The sequence below is a fragment of the Gopherus flavomarginatus genome, chromosome 1 (genome assembly GCF_025201925.1).
Source record: "Gopherus flavomarginatus isolate rGopFla2 chromosome 1, rGopFla2.mat.asm, whole genome shotgun sequence".
Taxonomy (NCBI): Eukaryota; Metazoa; Chordata; order Testudines; family Testudinidae; genus Gopherus; species Gopherus flavomarginatus.
Genome location: NC_066617.1, coordinates 292,714,899 through 292,737,092, shown reverse-complemented (window position 1 = coordinate 292,737,092; position 22,194 = coordinate 292,714,899). Strand labels below are relative to the sequence as shown.

Here is a 22,194-nt window from a genome sequence, read left to right as displayed (position 1 = left end):
CCAACTTCCTAGTTTTGTAGGGGGACAAAGGCTGGTAGATATGCATAGAAGTAGATGCTCTATTACGTCCTGGACCATTACCACTTGCTCCTCAGCAACAGTGCATTGGGAGAGCATGCACTCTGGCTCAGTTTTCTCAAATCTACCTCACCCTGCACAGTGGAACCAGACCACACATCCACAAATACAGGTTTGAGTGAACAGACCTATTTGTGATGTGTAATGAATCACAAGGATCAAGGCTGCTGTCTATCGAATCTATCGTCAGATAACAAATGGCTCTCAGTTGTCTGATTCAGTGTCTATATGATCAAAGATGAAGGCGGCTGCTCGTGCCTGTTGCTGCTCACATTAATGGAAAATCACTTTGCACAAATATACTAATTAGTACAAACAGACTCAGCACTTCAAATAACACATTGAGCCAAAAAAACAAAAGGGAAAAGTAGATGACAATTAGCCTATTGTTCATGCAAATGGAAGAAATAACTTCAGAATCAGACAATAGGTCAAGAGAGTATACTGCGTAGGCGTTCATTGGAGAACAGACTAAACAGGAAGTGATGTATTTTATACTTATAGCACTGTTGGGAGAGAAAGATATTAAATCCAGGCAGAGCTCTGAAAGGGAACAAACAACATATTGTGTGGGAGACAACAGTAATAACTCTGAGCAGGGGGAGACACAGGACTATATATTTAAAATACATCAGTGGCTTAAGAGACTGTAATTATACTTTACTGGGTATGGCTTTGGTTTATGCACATTTTTTGATAAAGCCCAGAGGTCTCCAAATCTAAAGCACATTGTTTATTTGTTTCTGTGCCTTAATCATTTAAAGCTCTGGTTTCAATTAGAAAAATAATTATAGCAGTTAAAAGTGAACAAATGGAAATGTGAAGGAAAGGGAAATGTTCAGATTTAGGAACAAATTTCACCAAAGAATACAGTGTCCAGTTCAAGTCTCTGTCCTGTATTCACAATCATCCTTGGGACTGGTCCTAATTGCTGTAGAGCTTGCCTGTCCCTTGTGATCATGATCTCCCAATGTTCCATTAGAACCATGGAGAAATTAGCTACCAGAGAGAGTGGCTCATGAGTCCAGGAGACAGAACTTTCAGAGGGCCTAGTCCTGGAATATGGAATCATGCTGAAACCCACCAATTTCTAAACCAAATACAAAAACTACTTTTTTTTTTTTTTTTTTGACTTACAGGGCCGGTGCAAGGATGTTTCACGCCCTAGGCAAAACTTCCACCTTGCGCCCTCCCCCCCAGTGCCCCCACTCTGAGGCGCCCCCCTTGCGGCAGCTCCCCACCCTCCGCTCTGAGGCACCCCTACCCCTGCCCCAGCTCACCCCTGCTCCGTGCACGAGCACCCCAAGCATGCTATGGCTGCTTCACTTCTCCTGCCTCCCAGGCTTGCTGCACCTAAGCTGATTGGCGCTGCAAGCCTGGGAGGTAGAAGTAAAGCGGCCACGGAATATTTGGGGAGGAGACGAGGCAGGGGTGAGCTGGGGCGGGGAGTTCCCCTGCGTGCTGTCCCCCCCTTACTTGCTGCAGGCAGCCCTCCCCATGCTCCCCTGCCCCAGCTCTCTCTGCCTAAATGCCGGCGGCAACTGGGGCGGCTGAAGATCCGGCCGCCGCGGTCACTGCTGAAGAAAATAGTGCCCCCCAAAATGTCACTGCCCTAGGCGACCGCCTAGATCGCCTAAATGGTTGCACCGGCCCTGTTGACTTACCACAGCTTTCCTTCAATAATTGATTCTCTCTCTCCCCCACTCCTATGTGTGCACACCCACCCCCACAAAATGCATCCATGCACATAGATACCTTCCACACATGCATCCTTATTCAAAGAAACTATAAATTAATTAAGCTATTTCCCCTATAGGCTGGGGGGGGGGGGAAAGGGTAAGAGAGGGAGGGAGAGTGAGTGTGTGACATATTTGCATTTTTAAATACTTAGTAGGCACTAAGATACCGTACAGTAGTGGTAACTCAGTACACAGATAGAAGATATTACACTAACCTTTTTAAAGAAAAGTATTCAACTAGTTTTTAGAGCATTACTGGAAATGTGTGAAAAATTTGACCTTAAATAATCATATTTAAGCAATTTTTTTTAATCATCCTAAGACTTTCCCATTTATATCATTGAGTGCTACTCTGATTTGCCCCCGCATGTTACACAGATGTAAAAATATCTATACTTTGTATGGTAGCTTTTACAGAAGCAAATAAAATCTATTTCATAACAAATCTATTAAAAATCACTATATGTTTACAGAAAAGATTTTTGTAACAAAGGTTTAATTTAAAAAGTTAATAACTGCATTTCAGAAGATCTGAGTCACCCACAGTAATAATTAGGGGGTTTGTTCTATACAAAATGCTTTATTTAACCTTCATGCCTCCATTCAGATAATTATACAAATGCATACATTTAAAGGTTTAAACTCTATTTCAGTTCACAGCTCAATTCATAGGAAAGTTGAATACAGAAAAGCAATGCACCAACAGAATATGTCTGAGACACTATTAGAAACAATAACACTTCTTCATTTAAATCTTTGAGAATAGACTGGAATAGTCATCCTCTGACAGAATTTCATGTGGGGACTCCCTTTACATTATCATAGGGCAAAAATCACCATTTTACAGTAAGAGGAAAAAAGCTCTGAGTATATTTACAGTACATACACTATACATAAATACAAGAACAACACTTACTTAATATTAATAAACTTATAACATAGATGTTGCCTAAACACTACATAGTATATAAATGCAGAGGAAACTATTGGGAAATTAGATCTTTAGATGATTTTTTTTAAAGAAATGTTTTGCAGTTAAAACCCTTTGAAAAGAAAGCAAAAGAAAGATTTAAGGAATTAATACATCTGCTTGCTAGCACTGGTAGTTTTAATTCTTTTCAGTACAGGACTTTCTATTGACACACTTATCTCTGTCGGCTTATGGACTAGTGAACCTTTCACATCATATTCTAGGAAAGAGAATCAGATGCTGTACATATTATTCCACTTTGTGAAGCTTCAGTCCCGAATCCATAGTTTCATAAAGTAAGGGATGTTTTTGTATTTTTACACAAAAGGATCATACGAACAATTACTGGCGCTTACAAAAATAATGACCTAGCTGAAGGGAAAAATATGGGGCCAAATTCAACCCTGGCCTCAGTGTTACACCTAATATCATGGTGGAATTTGCTTCATCTATGTTTGGGTTGGCCAAGAATGATATTTTTTTTCTTTTGTTTCTTCACAAACACAGCTGACAGAACACTTTAAATTAATATTATTTTTGACCTCACATGTAGATAGTGTCTCAACTCTTCAGTCACTTTGAGCAAGTGTGTATGTGGGGGGTAGGAAGGGGGGGAAGAGTGGTGGTGGGGGATGTTAAAAGATCTGATGTCTGAATTTATAACTGTTTATGTTCTCTTTTGTATGCAAATGGAAGATATAATTTTTCAGGAACAGACAACAGGTAAAGGGAATGTGTTGTGTGGGTGTTTGTTGGAGAGCTTACGCTAAACACATTTATACTTACAGAACTATTGGGAGAGAAAGAAGTTGTCTTTAGAAGTATATATATGACAATTAGAAATGGGCTTGAATCAGAACTCAAGATAAAACCTAGTCTGAATTTTGGACAAGTTCAGCCCCAATCCAAAAACTGTGTCTCAGAACTGTCTCTTTGATAAGCCCAACCCAAAATCTGATGGGCTTGGATTTAGAGAATGTTGGTACCTAAATTTGGTTCCAAACTGCATGGCTTATGTCTTAATCTCAATACAGTCCATAACAATCATATCACATCACATCTCAGTGTGATACCATGCTGAACACTGTATATGTTTGCAAATGCATTTTAAAGGTAGGGTTAGCAACATACAAAAATATATCTCATGAAGCAAATCAATGTGTCCAACAATACACAAAGATCAAGCATTTTTACAGTCACTAGTATTTCAGCTTGCTGATTTTTTTTTGACAGACTAAACTCTGGAAAACATTGAAGATCATGAATTCACACAACAGTGCCCTAGAGAATCCCTATCACTAAGAGCTCAATCTTGTATTCTTATAGTAACCAGAATTCCCACTGAATTTTTGCCTGTGCTGAGGAGCAAGAGTGTGTCCATAATATTCTATGACATGACAAGGCTAATACAGTTTATTTCATAGTCCAACATCAATGAAATCAACAACTACTACAGAGAAATACTGGCAATCAATGCAACTAAAAGCAAGTATCTGTGTGTGGGTGTGTGTGTATTGCAGAATGAAGCAAGAAGAATTGCACATTTTTGCATCATGAAGACTATACTGCCTTTTTTATGAATGGCCAACTGACACATACTGCTGCAGTAAACCAATCCCCCTAAAGGAGATTTCTATGGGGGCCTGTTTCTAGCAGTGTTCCATCAGAAAACACACATACACAGAAAAAAACAAAACAGGAGCCATTTTTGCCCTTTAGCCTTCTGTTGACATATTCTATGATGCTCTACTACCATCCCAGTGTGCACTGAGTTCTTTTATATGCTTAATGTCTGGACATTAAATTCAGGATGACACAGAATAAATATTTGCATGTCCTGATGTGATTATATCCACTGATGGCTGATATGATTAAAAATAATTTGTTACTAAACTAGTGGTAATGAAACGTGTTTAACTGACACACACTGTCTGCAGTAGTTTTTGCACACATAGGCCCACATTTTCAAAAGTAGTATCTAAATTTGCACCTGCTGTTTTTCTCTTCACAACTATTTTTGTATACACAGAATCCTGTCTCAGTTTGTGCAATCAAGCAGATGTTATACGATTCAAATAGCACACACAAATGTGGATTTTTGCATACACAAAATGTAATATGTGCAAACCTGCAATTACAAACTGAGAAGCTATTTTAAAAATATGATCTGCATTGCATTGTTTAAGAACAGAAGGTAATGTTCTTCAGTTTAAATTCTGATCTTCAGTAGGTTCATATTAAGAAGCAGAAAAAGCCTGAGAAATGACACCACTGAGATATTTTAAGAGTCCATTAGTACATCAATTAATCAACTTTCTGTCAGAAACATTTAAGATTATATGTAAAAAGAGAGACAGTGTGTAAAAGCCCTGGTTGTCATGGCTGGCTATTTTCTATAATAAAATCAATTAATTTATTAATGTAATTGTCAAGGACAGTTGATTAGTAAGATCATTTAACATAAAAAACTCTCTCTAGATCATTTTAAAAATATCTGCAAATGTTATTTAAATATGCTCCAGGCTCCCATCCGCTTATCACAAAACGAAAAAAAGGGAGTGATCCATTCTTTGCTGACTGTTAAAGTATTTCAGCTAATTCCCTGGTGATTTTAAATTTTTCATAAAAGGGATATTACACAAGAGGGCAAAAAAGGAGAGAAGTAATGTGTGAAATCTAAGTTTCAAGAGTTCAAAACCAACGGAGAGGATTTTCAAAGGAATTTCCATTGAAAAACAATGCATTGCATTATTCTTCTAGAAATAGTTGCTAGCGTTACACTGATTTTATTGCTGGTTTCTGGATTATTTCATTTGGGAATACCGTGGATGCCTGGATGTTTCTTAAGCAAATTGGCCATAAATTGGGAGGGACACCTAAAACAGTTCGGGGCAATGACCTCCACCTATAATTTAAACCTGGTGTGGTCTGATTCACCTGCAAATTACAACACATTTCCTTCCTGCAGATTTGTGAAAAGACCAGACCAGATAAAGAAGATCTAGCACAACATCTTAATAAATGAAAAAACAAATGGCACTTTGTGTTTGTTTCTGCATTGCAGAGATGTAGTCCAAGTGTAATTTAATTTTTGTTTTATTGATAACAGGATCCTACTTATTGCTGTGTAAAAGTATAAGAACATCCCATCAGTTCTAATGCTCATGAACAGCACGTTCAGTTTCTGTTTCATGTCTGTAAGTGGACTTTGGGTGGTCCTTGTTACAAGTATATGTACACTAGAATTGTCACAATCTTCCTGTAGCACTTCATCTTGACATGCAACTGTACCTAAAAGACTAAATTCCTTGGAATCAGCAAAGAGTTTGACCATCTGTTTTAGATATGCAATCTTTCATTCAAACTGCATTTTAGCAGGGGAAGATAAACACAACAAATAAATTAAACAAGAGTCTGATGCTACTGTACCTTTCGTGCATTTTAGTGACTAGAAAAAAAGCACCAATGCAGTTGTTCTTGTTTTTTGTTTGTTTTTTACCTTGTTCAGACTAAGGCATTTTGAGTTTTGACTTTTTCAGCTTCCAAGGACTCAAAATGGCTTCATTGCATCTAACACCATTGGCAATAAACCAAGACAAATGGCCACTACATTTTTGCACAGACTGAACATGCTCTGACAAAGTGTAACAATTTAGTTCCTATATTTTAACTGTGTGTAAGTTTTACAAGGCATATCTGAGCAGGTTTTAATTTTATTTTTTGTGATGAAAACTAAAAGTTTTGTTTTAAACATACTTCATTTAAACTATTTACAACCTGTGTAAAATTGTAAGTTTGAAAATACTTTTAGACTATCACATATATTACAGAATATTTAAACTGTTACAAGTACAGTAAAATACCTTCATTCTATTTTTTAAAGATGCAGTATCCTTATAGTTAGGTTTCATACTAAAAACTGAATTCCTACTGAAATTGATTAGGATATAACATATTTAAAAGTACCAATGGGCATGACTTGCTAAGCATACATTACACAATTACTGTTACTCTGTAATGAAACTGTGAAAATATAGCAGTTTTGAAATATCTTTATGTACATCTTCAGTTATAAAACACAGGCAAAGGCATAATACAGTAATACAAGCTGGTTTCTTAATAAGGTGAAGGTATTTTCTTTTACAGTACTAAATATTTCCAATTTTTCATCTGGTTTTGAAATCATGGTTAAATCTTTGTTTCTGATTACGTATGTAATGAGGTATGTGAACATGTGAGTGTTTGTATGCAGGTGTGGATGTGTGCGTGTATTGGGGCAGGGAGGACATGTCGAATAGTCTCTATTTTTGTATGCTGTATAAGACACACTTTACCTCACTGACCTCTTAAAAAAAAAGATTTCAATGGTGGTAAACTCATTTCCATGTTGAGGCATCCACCCTCTATAAAGCAGAAAGATAATTTTTCTGTTAAAGAACATTAATTATCAGACGATTCATTTATCAATGACATCCTGGGATACTTTTTCTATGCAGTTAATGGAAAATGAGATGTGTGGTTGTTATTATTCCATTACTATTTCTGGGGTGTTGCTCAGTCATTTGTCCATTCTCTGCATAGTGAATTTACCCCAAATAACGATATTGCTGATGGCATTTTTAACACTGTTAATTTCATTATACATTATTTCAGCTAACAATTTCACATGCACCTTAGTTTAAACCTATTTTACTTTTAATGGTGCCAAGTATAAGAAAGTGGAGAATAAGGAATACTGCATCTTCATCTCCTTTATAAACTGCCATTGCTAGGAGCTGATTTCAAAGTGCTGGATCGTTTGGGTGTTTAAAAAAAGGAATGAAAATTTAAAGTTTAAAAAATCCTGTATCAAAGAGAACACTTGTTCAATATGTTTTCAGATACTATTGATGACTGGGCTTTACTGTCCAGACCAAAAACAGCCTTTTAAAATCACTTGGAGTGTAGCACTTTGTAGCATAAGTGCACATGCAAGCTGTAATGCATACAGTGCACTTCCCGTCTACTATTTATTCACACTGAGGAGGATAAAAATTTGCTCTTATTGCAAGAATGGGATGGTTCACATTTGTGTTTTACAATTGCATATGTACAGATCTAGTGTGTTGGTAAAGATGACACCAGATATTCCTGCATGCTGTTTATGTTGTAAGCCATTCAAGTTGCAAATCTGCAACAGAATTTGGCATTTTAGAGGAAATTATAGTAGGGAATATCAGACTTTGCATGAATGCAAAAGATAGAGGTAGTTCTGAAGCAAAACCCTTGGTCTGAGAACACCACTGGAATTAGACGAAGTTCAGATCTCTCTTCAAAGATAACTTCTCTTAAATCATTTCAGACCAAGAACAGAAGCATTAAAAATGGTCTCAATGAACATATTGGGACAAATTCTGTGCGCTCAAATATACAAATGAAGCTCACCATTAATTTCAGTGAGTGCCTACAAACCCCAAAGGCAGACATAGCTGATTGGAGAGGTTATCTGGATAGAATAGCAACATGAAAGGTCTTTCACACACAGATATTTTATCTTAATCTTCCTAACTGGAGAATGCATCAAGAGGGATTGTCAGAAAACTCCAGTATTTGATACTTTTGCCTCTGGACCTGTTTCTGATGTCCCTTGTGCTAGACGGTGTAACTCCAGTGATTTTAATGGCTTTACCCATTGCACATTGGTCTAATCCAGAGTACAACCAGATCCTTTCTGTTATCCGCTGCAGTGTTTTTAATACGTAAATGAATAGGCAACCAGATGAGAGAAATGACGACATCCCTTACTGCTGTTCCTGAAAACTACGCTGACAGGCTTATCAATCTCCTTCTGGCCAATAAACTTTGTTTTCTAAAGATGAACTAGCTCCAAAAATAAAATAAAATAAATAAATAAAAAATAAAAAGAAGAGACACCACATTATTTGCTGAAGGGAATTTTTTTGTGCACCAGTAAAGATCAGCCAAAAGTAAATTCTGGTTCCTTATGTTCAATTACTGCTACTTGAGTAATTGCTGATTGCGCATTAAAAGAAATCTCATACATTGACATGTGCTTGAACCCTTTTTCTATGTTTTTAGAAGGAATGGTATGTTTAAAAGGACACTGAAGTTAATACAAGTGGGTCTGAAATGTAACCTACAGACAATGCTAATCATATCTCACATACACTGATCAATCAATCCTTTATAGGAGGGATGCAACACTAGTAGTAAAATCTCAGCTGCATAATCAGGAGACCCCATGACAACTCACCCACCTATAGCGTGCTCTTGGTTTGTTTCAGTCACAGCCCATTACACTGTCCTTTTCACTTTCCAGTGGAGTCTCCAGTGCTGGTTACGAGAAGGCTAGATATTGAAATGTTTCTTTTGGATTTAGATGACCTAACTGATCATGAGAATAGGACAGGAAACGAGAAGTGGAAGAGGCAAGCTCATGCAGTGACAACAAAGACTTTTTTTTGGTGCTGCTCTTTTAGTTGGGGAGCTGGAGCTGAACCCTCTTGATGCTCTTATTTGGGAGAGCTGATCAATTGTTCAGTATCAGGAGAACATTTACCAATGTATTTAGGGATGATCAAACTTTGGGCCTGCCAATCTTTATACAGTAGTGTCCCTTTAACGTTATTCTTCAATTATTTGCGCTTGTTTTAGTGTTTAATTATGCCTTCCTCAGCTGTTGGTTGAATTTTTCTTAAAGACTGTTTTAATTTAAGAAGCCCTGTAACATAATAATTGTTATTTCAGAATCAGAAGTTAATTCAGACTGGTCAAACATCATGGCATCAAGCGGCATCATGAATTTAATTTATCTAGTTCCTGGAACCAAGTTTTCATAATTAAGTGTACTGCAGAAGATGTTATGCGTTTACTTTTTATCTCTAAACTATAAACATCTCAACAAACACAACATTTCACCAAGGCTCTTTGTAACTTTGAGCTGAATAACAGATCCTCACGAAGAAGAAAAAAACCCTGTTCTGTTTTAAAGAACAATTGCTTGCTAAGAGTTTCTCCTCTCTTTAACCATACAATTTAATTAATATAAATTGGTTCACAATTATAGGGATGCATGGGAATGATAAACAATTTGCATTCATGTAAACTAAGGAGGTTTGGGTGGAAGAAGCCTGCAGTGGCAACCTCTGGATCCCATGTGAAGGGTTATTTATAGCATACTGGGTTGACTAATGTCTCCTTATCCTGTACTTCCAAGTGAGGAAACTAGAACCCTGTGGATCATCTCTTTCAGAGAACATCTCTTCTACTCTATTAACCCATTAACAGTGGGGGTTTCCCAACCCCCTCATCTGTCTCACCTTTCCAGCCACAAAATAACTATTACATTCGATGGAAATGAAAATATTTAACTGTGGTACCTAGCAGGCCAACAAACATCAAAAAGAATAGCGTAAGCTGTCAACATAACACAAAAAATCCAATGTGCTATTTCTTTACAGCCACCTTAGTTGGTACAAAGATTGGGTTTTGCAAGTCCTCATTATGTTTTTGTCTTGAAAGCCATTTCATTCATTATTGCTTTCACCTGTTTGAGATGCAGCTGTTTCTTTTCTGCTTTTCCTCACTAGCAGTGGTACATTCAATTCCATTTTATGGATGGCCACGCCACTAATCTTGGTGCAAGTGGATATAAGATTTGTTTCACTGTTTCCTTGTAATCAAATACATGTATGTAGATGGGGAGGATGCCTGGGTGACAAAAAATTGCACTTTGAAAACAGGGCAGTAGCTTGTAGCTTCTATACGAACTGTTCTAAACAAATCCACAGCAGAGGATAGATGCTTATACTGCACTTCAGCTGAAATGCTGCTACCCCATTTTGTTTTACAGACTTCAACAAAAAAAAATCTAAGAAAAAGAAAAGGTTACATGTTTGATGTCCTTTAGGTCATAATGACAAACTGTGGTGAAATAGTAAAACGCCACCATCATTATTGCAAAAGTTTGCTTAAGTGCCCCTACACTTCAGATAGTGGAACCTCTCCAGCAAAATCTTCTCACTGACTTTCATGCAGCTTGTTTGTAGCACAGATCAGGTATATTTTATATAATGATAAGACGGTACTCAAAAAAGGGGGAGACAATGGAATACTAAAGGTCTAGAGGTCTTGTTTTTGTCATTGGTTTGCGTTGTTATCTGATAATCAAAATAGCAATAATTCTCAAGAATAAAATGTCCAACAGCTGAGAAAATGTACAGGCCATAAATGTTGTTAAAGGACACAGCATGGAAAATAATGCCCATTTTTGTAGCATTTAAATTGCTATCTCCCAGGTGAACATGATGACATTTTGGGGGGTTGCCATGCTCGGGGGCTTTAACTTCAGATGGAAAGGAGAAGAGTGGCACTTCTTTTCCTGCTTTTTTGTTACGGACATTATGGAATGCCCTTTGTGTTAACACTGTAGAAGAGGATTCAGCCCTGCTGAATGCACGTAGTTAAGAGACCCAGCTCTTATACTCTGCTTGATAAGTAGCGTTTCTCACACCAGCATGTGCCTACGGCGGTGCAGTGCCAAGTGATCTGAACGGGAAAAGCTGCGATCACAGTCTGCACACTTGAATGGCTTCACTCCCGTGTGCTTACGATAGTGCCTTGTCAGTTCATCTGAGCGAGCAAACTTCCAGGTGCACCCTTCCCAGGTACATTTGTATGGTTTTTCTCCTAGGATAGACAAGAGAGAGAAAGAAACAGGCAGTGACTTTCTATTCAGCTGATCCCAGTCACTCCAAGCCCTTTTGCATGCATCCCACTCCCACTGCCTCTGGGCGGTTTAAGGAAAATTTTCAAAATTTATACTTTCTGAATTTGCAGAATAAGATAAAATATTTTGGCCCAGATTTCTTCAGTCCTACAGGAGTCACATGACTAAGAGAATCAACTGGATTAAGGCAACAACAATCTGAGGACAGAGCTTTGTGAATCCTTTTAGCTGGCACTTCCCCAGTCCACACCTGCTCTCTAAATGGCAGACTCTCCTCAGTTTTCATTCAAAGGCAGAATGCCAAAGGGAAGTCTCTTGTTAGAAAGGCTCCATCATTTTTACAAACCACACAACAGAACATTTACTAGCACATTGTAAAAAGTCTATAAAAATAAAATATATTTCTCAATATAAACAGAAAAAGAGCCATCAGTGAGGCTCTCTCCTTGTTCTTGTTAAGTTAGGGTGAATTCAATGGGATCAGAGTTAGGCCAATTCTGAATGCTCTGGAAAATGTTGTACTTAAAAAAGTAAAGTGCACTGCATAATACAGGTTCTATATCAGTCAATACAACACCAGCAGAATAATTCAAAACATCCCTATTTTATCATTTACAAAACAATAATGCTGTTATGCAAACCCATTTCTATCTCTCTGACAAGCCGCACATTTATGTAATTCCTTCACCACTCCAGCATTCTGTGGTGACATGTTAACTGCTCTTGGGTATCTCCTATATTCAGCAGTCTAGTGTGCATCAAAAACTGACAAAGAAAACCAGCTTGAGGCGTTTTTGTGCACATAAATATGTGCTTTAAGGAACTCCATTGGCAAATTGAATTAGAATGTAGAAATTCATCAGGTATACTGTGGTTGCAGTTGATAAATCAGCTAGCCACAAGCAGTGTTATGGGGAAAAAAGCATCTCTACCTCAATGATTTCTTTATTAGAAACCATCTGCCCTAGCTTATTTATACTCTTGTTCTGGTTCATATTTAGGCTCCCTGGAATCCTGCAAAATACTACTTCAATTACATAAAACAGTGAGAGAACGCTTACCTTGGCCCCCTACAGCACTTCCCTGCAGGTGTCTCTCCAAAAGTCAACAAACACTTGTTGAACACATTATAATTTCAAAGAAAAAATCTCACTCATTTCCCAGTTCAGAAAATTGTTGCCACGTTTTAGAGGGATAAGACCTGAAATCTCCAGATGAAATGGCAGCTTGTGACTTTATAAAGAATTCATATGCTGCACACATATATAGGTATAGCAGTAACAACATTTGAGCTAATAAGACTTATACCTATTGCAAACCATCTAGGATATACTGTACCTATATGCCATCTAATACCCTACAATTTGCACTGCTTCTGATGTTTGATGGTGAAATAAAACTATGACTGCAAAGACAATCTAGTATTCTGTGTTTTGAATTGATTACAACATATATCTGGAAGCAATAAGGAGGATAGGAACTTTGACAATCTATTTCTGTGATCCTCCATTGCATGCAAAATGCTGAATAAGATTTATTGTGTTCTGGATGTGCATGGCATCTGGCTCTGGAAATTCTGCAGCTAACATGAGGTATATAAGCATGAGCTAACTGGCAGATGGCTGGCTATGTGTTCTTGCCAATGACAAAGTGCTACAAAACATACTCAGATTTGCCATGGAATTCTCTTACATATCCTTGCCACAAACAGTTGGTGTGGAATGCTGTACAAATGTACAATATTCCATCTGACCTGGGAGATCTATACTAATGGTCTCCTCACGTCATATGAATGATTTCTAACTACAGCATGCGTCACTCTATCGCTGTGCCTTCATTCTCAACACATTGTAAAGCTCTTTTCATTCAGACTAACTTAAACAGATCTTTTTGGTTCCTCTGATAATAGAAGATTCCAAGGCAAAGTGGGGATGCAGTTAGTCTAAGTGCAGTACATTAAGGTACATGGGTGCTTATCTGAATCATATCCAGATTACCTGAAGTTCCGAGAGCTCTGTAAGACTGAGGGCCTTCCCCCTCTCACAGCCTCCCTCCCACAAAAGGGCCCTAATGTCCCTTGACCTGGAAGAAGGAGGAAGGCCGGGGAACTGGCTTCTGCCCTCAACTAGGAATGAGATATACCAGAGATAAGTAGTGAACCACTTCCACTGGGCCATTCCCTAAGATGACAACCCTGCAGGTAAGAAGTATGTGGAAGATGTAGAAGGAGGTGGCTCTGTGGCACTGAGCTGGAGTACTTCAGCTTCAGCAGCCAGTCTCCCTTCCCATTAAGTCCTGCCTGTTCAGCTCTGGAAAAACTGGTACTGGGAATGAGCCTGGAATCACCCCATTCCACTTTGACTAACTGTGGGTAGGAATGGAAGAAAAAAGAGAAGATAAGAAAAGGAGGCAGAAATCTCAGACACAGAGGGTATGTTGATCCAACCCTGTGAATCAATGGAGTTTAAAAAAAGCAATGAAGCTGCAAAATGTTTCCCATATTGGGCTGGGATGACCTGCCCTCTAATCTCCTGCTCCACCTTAGGGCTTCCTGGTTTTTGTGCTGAAATCTGATGGGTCAGAAAATATGAGCTAAAGTAAGGCAACTCAATGAGAGTGCACTTTTAGTCCTAGAGAAGTGGCTGGTGGAGTTCTGCAGCATGACTACTATCGTACAATTTATGGTTTAAATGAATTAGGCAGGACTGAAAAAGGACCAATGTGGGAGGACAAGGTTCTAGTCAGTAATGTTGATTTTCTTGTCCAAAATAACCCTGCTATTGTTTGGCAAGGTTAATTACGTTTAATAAGTTGCAGGTATGACTCAAATCTAAAATGGAACTAGTCATTTCTACTTTCTATTAATAACTCAGATATTTTTAACATCTCCCCAAAACATCCTTTGTCCTAGTCCAGATGATACCCTCCCAAGTACCTTAATTATTGTTATTAAATGATTTATCTCTCCCTACCCATCTTACTCTCAGAGCAAAGCACTTCAGAACATACTTAATGTTAAGCACATGCTTAAGTCCCACTGACTTCACGTTAAGAATGTCATTGTACTGAATAAGTGCCACAAGGCCTAATCAATTAGTAAAAGCTAGCTTTTACCCTTTCCCAACCTATATCCTATCCTCAGCTGTGTCCCAGGCCCCGGAATCCCTAAACAATCACTTCCTTCCCATCTAACCTGACCACTTCCATAAGATCAATCACCAAAAGAATGTGCTCCCTCGCTTTCCCCATCCAGACACTCAGACATCCTAAAATAGTTATTTCATGCAGTTCTGTGAACAGGGGAGAGGGCCATGCACCAAAAGCGATCTCTTTGCCATATGGACTCTCCTCTGCAATATTGATGTGTTCTTCTACTGAAGCTTTTGCCAGGAACAGGGATTGCTGCCAAATGCTTCAACTCCCCTGTAGACAATTATGGAATAACCTGACTTTGGGGAAATTTCTTTCTACCCTCAGGCAGTTAGTGGCTTATGTCCTGTAAAAAGAGGTTTTATATATTTTAATTGTGACTGTTCTAATTATCCATATCTATCTATCTATCTATTAGGGCTGTTCACTGATCGCAATTGATGCCTGTGATTAACTGAAAACAAAATGAACATGTTAATTTTTTTAGCACGTTAATCACATACTTTTGGGTGGGGAGGGAGGCATCAGCTGCGAGGGAGCTGAAGCTCCAGTCCACAGCTTCAAAGGTGTTGGTGCTGGGGGGAGGACGGGGAGGCCTAAGCCCCAAGCCCAGAGCTCCATGGGCAGCAGGGGGCATGAAGTCCTAGCTATGCAGATGATAGGAGGGCTGAAGCCCCAGCCTGGAGTGCCGTGAGGCATGAAGACACAGCCCAGAGCTCCACGGGCTCCTACACTAAGCAGTCCCAATCTTTTCAATCTCTTGTTGCACGGAAATCTTCCCATGCTTCTAGTCCTTTTCACCATTCTTCTGTGGACCTTTCTTACAACAGTATTCATAATTTTGAAAGGCTGATGATAATGTACATTTTAAAAATTAGACTGCATGCACTAGAAAATATGCTGTAGGGAAGAAAATGCACTGGCAGTGAGATGGGCTGCATCATCTAGGTTTTTTCCACCTCTAACTTCTATGATTTGTGAAATAGTCAAATGATAAAATTCTGGTTTTGATAAGAAAAAATAAATGATCAAAACACCTGAAAATCAAGTCTGATTTGAAAGAGAAGAGTTTTAAAACAGGGAGCTAAATTCTACCCTCTTATATCCACATAACCTAATTGGCTTGAGTCGAGTTGCACAGATTTAACTGTGGCCTAAATTTTCCCCAGACAGTATAATCTGTTGTGTAGAATGATGCAACTGAAGGAGGTCTACTACCAATTTATCACAGAAGTAGTGGCAGAATCTGCACTCACTCAGTCCCACTAATCTAGAGCCATCTCTTGAAATATTTGTGCTATCAGTGAGAGTATTCCCTGAGTAAAAACAGAGTAAGGACCTAAGGACCAAGCCCCTAGCAAGTTAAAAAAAAACCAGACAAACCTGGAACTCAGTCCTACAAACATGCATACGTGTAACATTGCTGATGTGAGCTGTGCTGTTGGAGTAAAGGGTGAGTAACTGTAATTAAATTAGAAAAAATACAACTTCAAAAGGATTTGAAGCATATTTGCATATTCTGTCAGTATAGGAAAAACCTTTTACAGATAAATTACAAATAGAGAAAAGGCAATTAAACAATTTTGTACAAAAGTTAACACTTTCTGTATGATGTATTCACTTTGCTGTCACCATTTGTACAAGTTGTTCGCCATTTATTTGACCATCATCATCTATGTCTGCTTCCCTAATTATCTCATCAATCTCATCTGCTAGCTTCTCTCCAAAATTTGTCATCACACGATGAAGCTTTGCAGTGGTAATATAAGCACTGACATCCTTATCAAACACATAGAATGCTTCTCTAATATCTTCTTCATGTGCTGAATCCTTCATTTGTCTTGCCTTCACGGTCAGAAATTCTAGAACATCAATTGTGCCATCGCCATCAGGGCACCTACTTCAAGGATCATATCCTGTAACTCAGCTTCTGTTGGGTTTTGACCAAATGACCACATCACTGCCACCAATTCCTTTGCTGTTATAACACCATTGCCATTTGTGTCAAATACTGAAAAGACTTCTTTGAATTCCCAATCTGCTCTTCCATCAGTTTATCAGCCCACGCTGTCTGCAAGCCCACAGACCTCAGCTGAGAATAGCATCAAACATACGACAACAGGGAGATTTCTCTTGGAAATGGTGGGAAGGTGCCGAGCGCAGGATTATTTCCCCTGGCTTACTCATGTGAGTAAAGTTACACATGCATGTAAGTGTTTGCAGGATCAGGGCCAAATTGAAAATCTATGGAAAAGCCTTACAATTACTTCTCACTGTTTAGAAAGTTATTGCTACAATACACTCGTAACAAAATGCCCAATGTGGAGTACCTGTGTCATCTGGCAGTGCCTATATCACCACCAAATTAATTCCGAAAGGGAGAGTACAGTCCCACCACACCCACACTGACACAGCAGTTGGGCTGGGCGTTACAAACAGATGGCGACAGTAGATGACTACTTTTGGGAGTGAACCCAACAAATGCAAAGTGTTTGAACAGTTCAAGAATCTCTTTACAATAAAATGGCCATTGTATAATTAGCAGCCTTAGGTTCTCCCAGAGGAAGACAACAGATTGTAGAAGCAGTATAAAGGCAAAAAAATGATGTCATTTTAAGTTTTATTCAAATTAATTTTAAACAGCAGTGTCAAATAGTTTAGAATTTTTAATGAAAAACAACAGCACTTAAAGCATTTTCCCTCTTCTAAGTTCTTTATAAACCTATTCTAAAAAATGATTATTGTTTTACAATAATCAGGCTTCACCACAGCGCTGGGAGGTCAGTATTATTATCTTTATTTTGCAGATAAGGAAACTGAGGCAGAGAGCTTAAGTGACTTTCTCAAAGCCCCAGAAAGAGTGAATGGCAGAATTAGACTTAAAGATCTTACTCACTCACTCTACAAAACCCAGAATATCATTGCAGCACTAAGATTTAATACATTTTAAGGAAATGTTTTCGAAGACAACTTTAGAATCTATGTACTTGGTCTGAGCTCCTGATTTACTATATGTCTTTGGTGAAGTTACTGAATTTGACTTTTATGTCTTGGTACTAGTAAGATATGCAAATATAGCTGTGATACTGGCAGGCCTGATGCTAGCTCTTGCCAAGACTGCAGGCATTAGCTAAGAACTAACAAACTCGTAGCTGGAGACCAGACCAGTTCACCTTACATTAGTTTTGCTCAAAATAGGTATTAGCCTTCTAAGAATGTATTTAATGTCTAGACTCTATGAAATGCTTGCAAGTTGCTCCATGCATTAATCTAATTTGTAATGTCTGTATTCTGTGCTATCAGAAAATATGTAAGTTTTGCTTTATAACTTTGAAAATGTTTGCTCTGAACTTGTGAACCTAGGTACAGGAATGTCTCCTCCTCCGATCGAGAAGGACTAACAAAATCACATAGGCCATCAAGGAACATTGCAATATAAAGGACTGGTTAATGGCCCTATCACACCTGGGAAATGTTACGTGCAAGGACGCTTGTCCCATGGACTTGGAAGCTGAATGAAGGAAACAAAACAAAGACACAGGGAAATTTTTCATCTCTCTCTTTTTGGCTGTTTGAGCTCTGTGACAAGGCCAGAGATACCAAACTGCAGCCGGAAAAACAGTTTGAATTGATGGATTACAAAAACTCTGTCACCCTTAGGATATAGATGATAACTCATTTGTGTGTATATGTTTGCTTGCTTTAATCTGTAAATAACTCTTATTTCTTTTTCCTAGTCAATAAAACTAGATAGTTTATTACAGGATTGGCTACAGGCGTTTTAAATTTGTTTAGTGTAAAATCTAGGGTACCAATTGATCTGGGTTAAGTGTCTGGTATCCTGTGACTTGAAGCAACTTCACCATTGTGTCAAGTATCAGAGAGGTAGCCGTGTTAGTCTGGATCTGTAAAAGCAGCAAAGAATCCTGTGGCACCTTATAGACTAACAGACGTTTTGGAGCACGAGCTTTCGTGGGTGAATACCCACTTTGTCAGATGCATGTGACCATTGTGTGATTTTACAATAAATAACTATTAATCATGAAATCCAGTTTGTCCTGGCGTTAAAATAGACTGGAGAGTCCAAGGGGACTGTCTGTGACTTCATGGTAGGACACAGTGATTTGGGAGTTCACATTTGTTACTGGCTTGGTGTAATCTAATTACAGAACACACCACCAGTTTGGAGTGTCTGCCCTGTTTCTGACAGTCTGCCCTGAGGTAGGCACTTACAGTTGTGAGCCACTCCAGACAGCATGACAACAACATCTCTTTTGGACAAGGGGCGAGTTTTATATTAGCTAAGCAAGTTTGGGAAACTAAATTATAAGAACTGAGGCGGAGCATAATCTAGTGTAATCGGGTTGGGGTATACAACTTAGTATTCGGGATTCTATTCCTCGTTTTGACACTAACCCAGTGTGTGACCTTGGGGAAGGGAATCAGTTTCTCCATGTGCAAATTGGGATAAAACAGTTTCCCCAATTTAAAAAAAGAATAAAATTTACATCCAATAGAACAGAGGGAATTTCATGATGCTTTTGACAATTCTTAATGCTATTATTTATATTCTGTCACTGATAATTCAATTCAAAGTCAACTACTTTTGACTTTGTTTCCTTATCTTTACATGTTCCCTCTACATAGAGCTCTTGCTCTCACCTGCACTACTCTGCCCTAGCCATTAGCATGGCTCCTGCTTATGATCATATCCACTGTGTCCCCTCCACCATAAAACCAAAGCTAAAACCCTGCACCATCACTGCTTTACTTTGACTCTTCAGGTTTGTGACTCACTATGTTGACAGGATCTATATAATACTCTAAGAAAGACAGACTTAATTCTTTGGGACAGGGTTTCTTTATCTTTTACCTACTGCACAGTGCCAATCACATTGCTGGTGCTTAACATATAGTAAACACTAATGTGAATGACGATAATAATTAAATCAAAGGTAAAAATAAAGTTATAAAGATTTTAAAAGTTCTTCAGAAGGAAATACACTTTTCCAGAGAATTCAAGGTGTTTAGAGAATGGAAGTGGTACTTCTGCCCGGCAATAAATGCAATCTTGTAAAATGTACAAGGGCTTGATCTTGCAATACTCCCAGTAGTATTTGCTGGATCCGATCCCTGCCAGGCAAGTCTCTTCAAGATACTAACCTACAATACTTATTATATACGTTGTGGAAGCACCTAGGAACTCTAGTCATGGACCAGGGCCCCATTGTGTTAGGTGCTGTACAAACACAGAAGAATGAGATGGGCGCTATCCCAAGTTGTTGACAGTCTCATTAAATAGGCCAGTGGCAGATACCACCAATTTGAATGACTAAATGTACTCTCTCTACACCTATGCAAATCATATATCATTTGAAAGCTTATTAAATCTACTTTAAGATAAGGAACAATGTGGAGCTGTCAAGTGGTGCCATTACCTTAAAAATTGGGATAAACAATGACACCATTAACACATTAAAATGACTACTTTGAAATATTTGCATTCATTTGTTATTTTAATGACCCTATGTGTTATTTAAAAACACGAACTTGAATTTCTTTGTGACCACCATGCATCACAACAACAAACTCTAATAATAAATTTGTACAGGTATTATTGAAATGTAACTGCACTAGTGGCATTTCTAGTCAACATTATCATCATCTTGTTCATCATTATGATCTCTGTCGAGAGTTACCGCAGTCTTCATTGCCTTGGATGCACACTGCGTGCAGGGAAGATTGTTCCAACTACAGACACAGTTTATTTGCAGTGACATCTACTGTATAGGCACAGATATGATCTTGTAGAAGTTAAGGTACCATTGGGCCCTTAAGGAACACAGGAAGTAGTTCATCATCCACATTTTGCCATTCATAATGTAATGGTGATACAATATCTGGTATACCTACGTGCAAAGACATTCAGATCTTTGCTCATCATGATGCTCTTTTGACATGTTCTTCAACTGTCCTCACATGGGGGAGTTTGGCCAGTCACTTGTCGCTTTTGATGGCTAGACTGAGACACAAGCAATTCCGGCCTCTGTGGGTCTCCTTTTCTTTCTCACTCTTGTCGTACAGCATGGCTACCAACTTCCTTGCTGCAGAAATTGCAGTTTGTCCATCACTCTCTCCCAATCTGGCAAGATCTCTGAACTGGTAAGCTCCTGTTGCTTTGACAACATTAAACACACATTCCCTCCCCCTCCCTCCAATATCAAAAAGGGATGATACAGTCACATCCTGTTAATGTGTGTACAGCAGGAAGTGTGTTGCAGTACATCACAAATTGCATACACAGATATAAAGCGACCCTAGTCAGTTGTGCTGGTAATGATGCCTGTGCCAATCCACATGTTCCCTATGTGTTCCATTTTTGGAAAGTAGTGAACAGCAAGGATCACAATATCTCTATCAGGTGACCTAATTACTATGGTTCTTTTGACACCAAAAGACCCAAAAGCCAGGCTGCACATACAGCATTCAGAAGCATCCTTGTGTCCACTTCCTCCTGAGTACTATGCAAGTCTTGGGCTTCTTCAGCACCTCTACTGGAGGTGTGGAATTTGTCTCCAGCCATCATTTGTATGACAGCCATGGCATCTCTAATGTACACTGTGGGGTCCCAGAGGGGTGGGGTCCCAGAGCCTGGGCTCCAGATGGAGCCCAAACATCTACATCACAATTAAACAGCCCTGTAGTCCAAGCCCAGCGAGCCAGAATCAGCAGACATGTGCCAGCAGCAAGTGTTTCATTGCAGTGTAGACATACCCATGGGTGTGTGTAAGGGTGGAGGGGTTTTACTGTCCTTTATGCTGCTACGTGGCTGTGCATCCTGTACTACAATCTGGCTGTGAGAATTTATAAGTACTAAAGTTCTGGAAGGTAAAATATTAAGTGATAAATTAGAGAAGATTTTATTCTACATAACAAAAATCAGTATTCCCTTGTGCCACGCACAGACAAAACCCCTCTGCATCTCATATTTACAAAGTCAAGGGGCATTGCTGCAAATATTTTTCATAACCTAGAGACAAGAGCAATCACAGCTAAAACTAGACTCACTTTCCTACATCATTCCCAACAAAGTGCTTTGGAGTAAGTGTGGGCACTGTTCCATGTTGGCACTGTATCAGACTTACAGTGCAGAGTAATTATTCCCTTGCTTTGTGTGTGCTTAAGGTGAATTTAGTGCTCACAAACAGCTTCAGATTAATGAAATCATTGTTTGCAGAGAGGCTGTATTATGAAAACTGTAAGTACAAGGTTTTTGTGATGTGGACTCCTGCCCATGAGGAACTGGACTCAAGAGGATCCATCTCATTACACCCAGGCTACTATGGGTATGTCTACACGTCAGTAAAAGACCTAGTGCTGACCTGGGTCAGCTGACTCAGACTCACATGGCTCAGGCTGCAGGGCTATAAAGCTGCAGTGTAGAGGTTCAGACTTGGGCTGAGCCCAGGTTCTGAGACCCTTGTGGGGGGGGCGTGTCGCAAAGCCAGAGTTCCAGCCCAAGCCTGAAT

The 22,194-nt window shown here is 38.9% G+C and overlaps 1 protein-coding gene and 1 pseudogene across 4 annotated transcripts in view; both read right to left on the bottom strand.

Annotated features, from left to right (window-relative positions):
• Positions 1–2,304: 2,304 nt before the first annotated feature.
• The window catches only part of KLF12 (KLF transcription factor 12), a 367,145-nt gene continuing 347,255 nt past the window's right edge, over positions 2,305–22,194 (bottom strand). For all 4 annotated transcript variants that reach the window (XM_050950134.1, XM_050950124.1, XM_050950116.1 and 1 more), the window contains one exon: positions 2,305–11,475. In XM_050950134.1, coding sequence (XP_050806091.1) covers positions 11,294–11,475 — 182 coding nt within the window. In that variant the 3' untranslated portion in view covers positions 2,305–11,293. The remainder of the gene's footprint in view (positions 11,476–22,194) is intronic.
• Positions 16,283–16,770, bottom strand: LOC127038905 (neo-calmodulin-like; annotated as a pseudogene).